Source organism: Penaeus monodon, chromosome 43 (assembly GCF_015228065.2).
Source record: "Penaeus monodon isolate SGIC_2016 chromosome 43, NSTDA_Pmon_1, whole genome shotgun sequence".
Lineage (NCBI taxonomy): Eukaryota > Metazoa > Arthropoda > Malacostraca > Decapoda > Penaeidae > Penaeus > Penaeus monodon.
Genome location: NC_051428.1, coordinates 29,753,917 through 29,763,916, shown reverse-complemented (window position 1 = coordinate 29,763,916; position 10,000 = coordinate 29,753,917). Strand labels below are relative to the sequence as shown.

At 46.8% G+C, this 10,000-nt stretch overlaps 1 protein-coding gene across 1 annotated transcript in view; it reads right to left on the bottom strand.

Moving 5' to 3' along the window:
* LOC119568350 (EF-hand domain-containing family member C2-like) overlaps window positions 1-10,000 on the bottom strand; it is a 13,170-nt gene that overhangs the window by 703 nt on the left and 2,467 nt on the right. The window contains exons 5-12 of the mRNA XM_037916805.1: window positions 4,179-4,344; window positions 3,275-3,417; window positions 2,724-2,896; window positions 2,141-2,300; window positions 1,483-1,614; window positions 989-1,127; window positions 678-774; window positions 1-405 (exon numbers count right to left, since the gene is read on the bottom strand). The exon at window positions 1-405 is cut by the window's left edge and continues 703 nt beyond it. Coding sequence (XP_037772733.1) covers window positions 280-405; window positions 678-774; window positions 989-1,127; window positions 1,483-1,614; window positions 2,141-2,300; window positions 2,724-2,896; window positions 3,275-3,417; window positions 4,179-4,344 — 1,136 coding nt within the window. The 3' untranslated portion in view covers window positions 1-279. The remainder of the gene's footprint in view (window positions 406-677; window positions 775-988; window positions 1,128-1,482; window positions 1,615-2,140; window positions 2,301-2,723; window positions 2,897-3,274; window positions 3,418-4,178; window positions 4,345-10,000) is intronic.

The window sequence follows — 10,000 nt, the reverse complement described above, 5'->3', positions numbered from 1 at the left end:
TGTAAAGATTTTTCAACAATTATGAATATAACAAACCACTTTATGGAGATATAACATAACCCTCAACATTTTCACAATTAACAATTCTATTTTGCATTACTGTGACTTACAAGCGAATAAGGAAGTTCAGAAGCACGCACACACACACACACACACACACACACACACACACACACACACACACACACACACACACACACACACACACACACACACACACACACACAAAGACTAACAACAAACACCTCTCCATCCAGACCACGCTGCGAGCCTCGCCTTTTACACAAGCCCTGATCCGGCGAAGTGGTGGGTGTTGGCGCTGCCTTCCAGGTCCGCGATGAGGTTGACGTAATCCGTGTCGTCCGAGAGGCGCCGCAGACCGACTTCCAGGGAGGATTCGTCGAGCTTCAGGGCCAATAAGGATCATTATGTGAAGGCTGGATATTCCATGTAGTTATTAGGTACCGTACAAGTTTGCAAGTTTTATAATCATCAGTGTAATTACTAATATTAGTGGAAGTGTTACCATTATAATCACCGTTGCCCTTATTATCCTTAAGGTCAATTTTGCGTAATTGTTACAACTTGCAGCTGATATTATAGCTATTATAATTGTGGATCTGTGTTCTTATTCTTGTACTGTCTAATGTTTAGGTGTTGATACGTCGGGAACTCACCTGGCACGGGAGGTTGTCGTGGATGTGAGGTCGATGACGGTAATCCAGTTCATGACACAGTCTGTCATAATCGATCTGACCGTCATGCTCCGTCACGCTACAGGGGGAAACCAATTATCGTGACATATATGCACTGCATATGGGGATTTACTGATTAATAAACAAGGAGAGATATTGGTATAGATAAACACAGAGATAATAATCTTCACTTTCATACGCTTATAACACATCCGCTCAATGGTAGGGTGCCAATACCCACGCAAGCACTTAAAAATGACATGGTACCCATAATTGCACACGAAAAAGCCCACCTGCTAACAAGAGCGTCCACAAGGAGGGTGGGGACGGGGAGGCGCGTGGCCTTGACAGCTGCTCTGACCGTCCCTGCAGGTAAGCGACCTCGCCCTTCTATGTCCCGCCCACGCAATCCCGAACTCAGATCTGGCAGTCCTGAGGGTGGAGTGGGTAAGTAATGACTTGTGAGTGAGAAATGAGTAGAGCGGGTGAGTGTTTTAGACATCAGGCCTTATAAGAATGGTGATGATGAGTAGAAAAGTGTAAAACAAAATCAGAATGTTACTGATGCATCGTCACGAGATACACAAGGGAACCAGGTCCCATGAACTTAAAAGTGGTAATTCTCTTGTACAAAACCTGCATTGTGTCGATTAGAAAGAACTACCCAGAGAATGTTTTTGTCAATTATTTCAGCATTTCATCCACTTGCAATTTCGAACTCGCTCAAGGACATACATGAGTCATACATACTATCACATCCAAACGAACACAGTTTAATTTGTCTTACCATCGAAATTATGTCTTTTAAGGTGAAGTGACGCCAAGTGCGAGAGACTCTCCCGGGTAAAGGGCGACGGTTCCTGACGGCGGTGACGGCGGACTAGAGCCTGGATCTGCTGTCGTGTCAGTGCCGACCTTTCTGTGTACATTTTGGTGCAAGATGCATTAACATCTGGCCGCACGAAAGTCTGATGCCATATTCATACAAACCAGTAAAATAATTTTTAAAAATACATAATCTCCTTATCATCAAACAAGTTAAATCAAGGAATATTAATGACTATATGAGCCCAGCAAGAATCAAATGGGAAAAATACCTGGCAATCAAACCAAAGGAGCGCGCAAAATAACAGTAACACAATTTAATATATCAAACATTTCAGACTCATCACAATGGCTCCAATAAACTGAAAGGAAAACCTTTTGATTTACTCTCTTCGTTTCGTTAACTAGGCAGTTAAAATGAAAACGAAACTCAAGTGATGTATTAAGCGCTTTAAAAATAAAAGTAGTTCTAAACCTACTTTCCAAACGCATTGAAATACAAAATAACCAGTGCTGCTTAAAGGTACGGCTTCCTGAACCTTCACAATGCCTGCTTCAGCTGAATCATCATCATTCATCTATTATTTACCAAAATACGCATTTGAGCTCCTTCAACCGACCTAGAGCCTTGGCGAGGGCGTTGAGGACGATGTCGGTCCTTGTATAGCCGGACTTCGAAGGGTCGTGCCCTGTGAGCTTGTGCAGAAGCGAGGTCAGCTCATGGTGCCCCAAGTGCCGCCGGGCTTTGTCCAGTGCCACGTTGTAGTTCGCCTGTGGAAACTGCCGCCAGGAAGTTGTGGCCAGGGTTGGATAGGCGCTGGTTAGATATCTAATAAATTGTATTATAGGTTTAGTATTATTTAAACCACCTGTGGTTAGCTTCTCATGTGAGCTCACTGACCTGAAGTTGTATGTTTTTTTTTTCCGATTTTTTTTTTCTATAAAAAACGCTGCCTGCCAAAATTCAAATAATGAATTTCCTACGTTATGATTTTGAATTGAACCTTTGGGATATTTATATATGGTAGGCTGTAGGTAAGATATGTTTAGTAATGTGTTGTTTTTAACTGCACAAGGATAAGAAAAAAGGCAAAGACATGGAGTAAGCGCTTGGACAACGAAATTACCCTACTCAGCATTTCAACACCAAATTGAAATGAGAGTAACTAGGAAAACATCAAAACTAGAATACATAGAACACACCTCATCACAGTGTTCCTGCATAAAACTGAGCGTGAACTCGTCAGCATGAGTGATGTAAAAGGTGTGCGAGTTGAGCTTGACGATGTTGCCTGCGAAAAGGTCTTTCCCGCCAACATGGCCGCCCTTTTCGGACACGACCAACCCTCGCCCGAGAAACATACCCGCTCGCATGCCTGGGAGGAGTGATATGTGTTGATATATTCAGAACTGTGACGTTTATAGGATAAGCTTATATGTGGCCATATTGTTTGATCCATTGGTCTTCATACATTGCTTTTATGATAATTAAGTGGTACAATTGAATTAGAAACGGCTAAAATATAAAATCCATAATGATTATTGGTCTTCTTCAAACACTGTTTTGGAGAAGTAAATGGTACAATTGATTTAGATACGGCTAAAATATAAAATACACTGTTTCGTTTTCTATGAAATCTTTAGGATGAGAACGAAAACATTTAAAGAAAACGTTTTGAGGGGAGACACGTACAAAAATTATAATCATTACAGACTGACCATGTAAAATTAGCATTAACGGAACACAGACAAACCTGAGTTGATCTTTGGGACCTCGAACACAGACACCGTGGAGTCATGAGCGTAGAAATTTATCACAAATTCCCTCTCTCTGTCCTTTTCCTTCTCGGTGACTAATCTAGCGCCGAATCGGAGAATAGTGTGCTCGTAGCCGTCTCTGTGCAGAGAAAGAGGGGAATCGGCTCTTGAATAAGAAGAGAAAATAGAGCCAGGGAAGAGGAATAACAACAAGATATATATAGATAGACAGGTAAACATAGACACACACTACATATATATATATATATATATATATATATATATATATATATATATATATATAATAATATTTATATATATATATATATATATATATATGTCGTGTGTGTATGTATATATAAATACACACATACATACATACATATATATATATATATATATATATATATATATATATATATATATATATATATATATATATATAGAGAGAGAGAGAGAGAGAGAGAGAGAAAGAGAAAGAGAAAGAGAAAGAGAAAGAGAAAGAGAAAGAGAAGAAAAGAGAAAGAGCAAGAGAAAGAGAAAGATTGTGTGATTGTTTGTTGTGTATGTGTGTGTTGTGTGTGTGTTGTGTAATGTGTTTTGTGGTGTGTGTGTGTATATATATATATATATATATATATATATATATATATATATATATATATATATATATATCGTGTGTTGTGTGTGGTGTTGTGTGTGTGTGTGTGTGTGTGTGTGTGTGTGTGTGTGTGCGTGTGCGTGTGCGTGTGCGTGTGCGTGTGCGTGTGCGTGTGCGTGTGCGTGTGCGTGTGCGTGTGCGTGTGCGTGTGTGTGTGTGTGTGTGTACCTGCGCAAATGCAAACAAATAATAACCTATAAAAATACTAGACAGCCTCTCTCCGTCGCCGGCGTCCGCACCTTATGGAATGCGCGTTGTGGTTGGTCGTGGTGACCGTCGTCGGCAGCGGGTGGAGGGGGTCCTTCGGCGTCTCCTCCAACCAGCGAGGGTCGAGCGGCTCCGTGCGAAGGAGCTGCGGCGTCCCAAGCTGCTGGTCAAGGTACGCGTAGCCGACGGGATGCTGATCTGAATTATTTTATGTTTATTATTACTATGATTACTATACAGTCAATTCATTATCATTATTGTTATCACTGTCATTAGTGTTTTATAATTATTGTTACGCCGAACGCCTTCGCTCCCACACCAACAGCTAGCAGGGCGTGCTGCAGACGGCGTGCTATCCACAGTCGTGAACACTGAACAGCTCCAAGAGGCACTGCCCACGAGGTCCCGACACAGGAGGGAAAAGCCATGCGAGACAGGGCACGAAATAAACTAAAATGCAGTCTTTCCCTTTTTCCCCACAAGTTATTACGCGTACACTCTTTGCCCAGGTACCTACAGGGGACACCCAGTATGTCACCTGTCACGTAACAGCTTTACACAGGGCACACAAAGTTTATCGGTCACAAGGGCACACACGAGTCTTCACAGGACCGCACCCGACATCCGTACCTTGAACTAACTCGATTACATCAGCTCATCCGAACAAATGCCCGGCAGGCCTGCCTTCATGTTAACAGCAGCCCCGGTCATCCTTTCATGTTAACACAGGTTTCGCACAGAGACAAAGACCCACTGGCGTAGCACTATCCCACTTATCAAAGGGCCGTTGTCTTGAATACCTAAACCTGCAAACGTATCAGAAAAGTTAATTAGTCCTTTGACAAACAGGCCCGGAGTAGCTTCCTGGCCCATGTAACCCACAGCGGCCACGTGGACAACAGAGGGCCCCGTTTTCGCCTCGGGCAAATTTCGTGGGTTTTCATCAACCTCGGAAAGGGGGGTATAGCCCTTGATAGTTTTGTCATTCAGCCCCCGGGTAGCCACACAGAAACGTTGTGTACCGCCTTTTTTTCCCGGGAAACTAACCGCGAGCCCATGGACGGGCCCTGACCTTTCAACCCCCCGGGCCCCCAAAAACCCTTTGCCAGTGCCTGCACTCTTCTCCCGGGTTTGGTGAAATACGCCCGGGGGGGGGCTCTTGAGGGGCCCAAAATATTTCCCGGGTGTTAATGGGGTTGCTTCACCAATCCCCCCGTGCCCCCCAGGCCCAAAGTCCCCCCTCTAAACACACCCTCCCTACTAGCCGGGGTGTGGCGTATTTTCCTTGCCCCTGTGCCTCCGTCGGGGTTAGCAGCGCCCGGGTTTCCCAAGGTTTTCAAGGAAGTGGGGAAACGGCCCCCCACACCAAAAAACCCTTCTCCCCGACGATTTCTTTGGACACTCCACTTCCCCCACAAGTGCCCAGCTTTGCCCCAGCGGGCCCCTTTTCTGGGCCTTATCGGAGAATTTAGCTCCCAAACCCTTTTAAAACAAACCCAACTCCCCTTTGGTCCAAAAAACTCCCCCCCAACCGCTATGCCATCACCCAAGGGCGGGTTTTGGAAATGGGTCCACGGGCCCTCTACTCCACGCATCACTTTTGATTCAAAAACCGGATTCTAAAACCCCTGTTTGGGGGCAAGGGGGCAGTTGAACGCCAACCATTTGGAAGCAGGGGCCATCTTCACCGTGCACCCTCCCCAGCTTCCCCCAAAGTCAAAAACACGCCTTTCCCACTCTGCGCAGGTGGTCAAGGCCCAAAACAGGGGCTGCCCCAGTTTGGGCCCACTTTACCCCGGGCAGCCTCTGCCCCATGCTCCCCACCCAATACGACCTCCCCCGGGCCCCCTTGACTGCACACAATCCCCATAAACCCCCAAAAAAGTCTCTGTGGTGCATCTGGAAGGCCGAAAGTGGCCAACATATCAGGCCAACTAGAGCCTTCTAAACCCCAGTGCCCACTTTTTCCAGGCGCATGGTTTCCCATCTATGACCCTCCCCCCGGCATCGTGCTGGTTCGACGAAAGGCTTACCCAAGCCCGGGGGGCCCCGGGAAAAAGGGGAAAGGCTGGGTTTGGGCCCCCCCCTTCTCCAGCATGCCCGATTTTTCCTCCTGTCCCATTCCTTACCCTTTAAAGGGACATGCACTCGGAAAATGACCAAAACCTGCCACAGCCCCTTCCCGCACTGGGGAAGGGCATAAAGAATCCGGGGTTTTGAGAGGGGGGTGTTCTCCGCTCCCTCCGACACTGAAGTCTGTGCCCTTCTTACCGCACCCCAAAACACAAGCCTTAAAAAGGGTGTTTGGGGGCTCACCTTCCCCCCAGCTACCTTCCCCAATTTACCCTTTGGGGGGCCCCAAAAGGTAAAGGGGGGGGGCTGAGCAGCGGGCCCTGGCCACGGGGGGCCTTCAGGGGGCCTCAAAACCCCAAAGGCCCCCTCCCCAAAAGCGCCATTTTGGGGGCCCCCTCGGGAAAGGTTGGGTGCCTGCTTGGGGGTTAAGTTTTGAAGCAAAAGGGGGGCCTGAAAAAGCGTAAAACCAAAAAAACCGCGGGCCAGGACCACAATCACTCTTCCCAGCCGCAGGGTACCCCTTTCCTTACCACGCCCCCACCCTTGCGCCAGTTGGGACAGGTCTGGGCCCATTCATGGGGCCCGTTTCCCCAAGTGGGGATTTCCCTGGGTTCTGGTGGGGGGTGCCCGAAAGGGGCTTTTCAAAGCCTTGCCCGGGGGTTGTAAAAAGGCTTTTGGGATGGCGGAAAAATCCCCCCCAACATTTCCCAAAAGCGGGGGCCCCCTTAGCGTGTTCCCTTTTTGCCAGGGTTTCCCTTTCCTGGTCCAGCCCTGGGCAATGCCGCATTTAAAATTGGGGGGCGACATAGGGGCCCCCCGGCCCCCTTTCCGTCGTACTCAGTTTGGTTAAAGCCTCACAAAAGTCTGGGGGGCCAAAGGGCTGCGGGGGGGAAAGAACCGTCCCGTGAATAAAAACCCCCTTGGGGGGGGGGGGGAGGGAGGAAACGAGGCGGGTTGACCGGGTCCGAGTTTCCCGCACCTTCCCCAAAGGGAGGGGTTTTGAGGGGCCCCCACCTTTTGGCTCTGACACGCCCGCTGCAAAGGCCCGGGGTTTTTCCTGCCAGGGACCCCGGGCAACCCCAGTAAATCGGACACTCTGGCATCTGTTGCCAAAACCCTTTCTCGGCTTGAAAACATTAACCTCGTGACGCCCCCTTTCCTTTTAAATTCCCCTCAGGCCCTGAATTCCCCTTTCAGAGTCGGGCCCTCCCCCATAATTTTCACTCTTCACCTGTTGCGGGCCTTGTGGTTTTACTGCGAGTTTCCATTTTCCCCGATGCAAATTGCCTGTAGCCCCCTCAAAAATTTGGCAGAATTTTCCCTTCTCCCTTTCCCTTGCCTGCATCTCGACGGGGAGGTGCGCCCCCTCGCGTGCCCTCGTGCCTGCTTTTCTTCCCCCTTTGTGCCATTTCCTCCCTCATACGGGCCCCAGCAGGGCCAGTGATCATTTCCATCTGGCTCGGTTTCCCCCCAAAATTGGGTGCCTCCCTCAGTCAAGCCCCTCTCCCTCAGGTTTCTGCCATCTTTGGACGACATTTTAAATGGTGATCCACTGATAAAAATATCACAACCCCCACTTCGGAAAACCCCCATTTTTTACAGCCGACCGCCTCGTCCCCTGAAAAAAAAACAAAAGGGAACTGGGCCCAGACAGCGTGCTATCCCGGGGTTGGAAAAAGAACCGCTCCAAAGGGGCAGCGCCCCAGAACACCAGGAGGGAAAACGCCCACTTGGCGAGGCGGGACGAAAAAAACCCACAAAATGACATTCTTTCCTTTTTTTCCACAAGTTATTTACCGTAACTCTTCTATGGGACAATACGGGGGGGACACCGTATGCACACGAACGTTTACAGCTTATAACAGGCAACAAAAAATTTTTATCAGGTAAAAAGGCCGAAAAACGGGGTCTTCACGGAGCAGCCCCCCAACTCCGTCTCTTGGCTTGTTCCTCCCTCCTCCGTCCAGCCAGTTGCGCGTTTCCCCAGGCCCCTTCGTTTAACACATGCCCATTACCTTTCAGTAACTTTTTTCGCACAAAGACAAGCCCCACTGGCGTAGCTTACATTATCATATCAAGTCTTTAGTATGTATGATATGATATTTTTAAGTTTATATATATATTATATTATATAATAAATAAGATATATATATATATCTAATATTATATATATATATATATTTATATATATATATATAAAAGATTATAATAATAATATCTATATATTTATCTCATATATCTATATCATTATTTATATATACAGTAATATATATATATATATATATATATTTTTATTTATATATTAACACACACACACACACACACACACACACACACACCACCCACACAACCACAACACACACACACACACACACACATATATATATATTATATATATATATATATATGTATATATTATATACTTATATATATATATATATATATATATATATATATATATAATATATATATATAACACACACCACACACACACACACACACACACACACAACACACACACACAGACACGACACAGACCACACACATATATATATATATAATGTGCATATACATATGCATGTATATGTAAATATATGGACACATACATATAGGCTTATCAATATGTGTGTATGAATATATATTTTTTTTTCTTTCTTTCTTTTAACGGTAGCTTCATGTTCTTTCCACGGAGAGTGCCGGTGTTACCTTTTTTAGGTAATCATTCTCTCTCTATCCGGGCTTGGAACCAGCACTGACTTGGGCTGGCTTGGCCACCCAGTGGCTAGGTAGGCAATCGAGGTGAAGTTCCTTGCCCAAGGAACTTCACCGTATCTAGGTCCGATTTACCTAAAATTAAGTGAATCAGCGCGCGTGCTCACATACGCGCGCGAGCGATGCGTGTGTGCATGGATGCACCCACGCACTCGGCATGCGGCGATAGGTGTGTGCACTTGCACTGATTTACTTAATTTTAGGTAAATCGGACTTAGATACGATGAAGTTCCTTGGGCAAGGAACTTCACCTCGATTGCCTACCTAGCCACTGGGTGGGCAAGCCAGCCCAAGTCAGTGCTGGACCCAAGCCCGGATAAATAGAGAGAACATCATCATCATCAAGGGGCTAACGCCGACGGGCGCATGGCCGCATCCACCCTTCGCTTCCAGCCACGAGGATCCCTCGAGGCGAGTCTCCAGGCAGGCCCACGGCCCATCTCTAATTCCTCGCGACAGGTCTCATGCCCAAGCTATGATCTCCTAGGTCGTCCCACAGTCTCGCAGAGATACAACCTGGTGGGCAGGGAGATGAGCTAGGTGGCCTTATAGCCTGAGTTGGCGATCCCGGATTATGCAAGTAACAGGTCCCATGCCAGTCTCACGGTGTAACCGCCGGTTGGAACACGCGGTCCTGCCAACTGTACCCCATGATCCGGCGAAGGGACTTGTTACAAAAGGCATCAAGGCGAGACTCCAAGACACTGGATAGCGTCCAGGTTTCACTTCCATAGAGCAAAACTAGCAGTATCAAGGCCTTGAAGACACGCAGCTTGGTCCTTCTGCATAGGTACCGACATCTCCAAACGCTCTTGTTGATCCAGTTCATGACTCCTGTTGCCAGACCAATCCATCTACTGACTTCCTGGTTTGACAACCCAGAGATATGGACTACGCTACAAACTATGCAAAGGTTCCCTAATGCTCCAAAGTCCTGAATCGTACTTGGTCAGAGACCTCTAGGCTTAGGGGCTCGCCTCATGCTAATGCATCAAGAGCGCCCAATGAT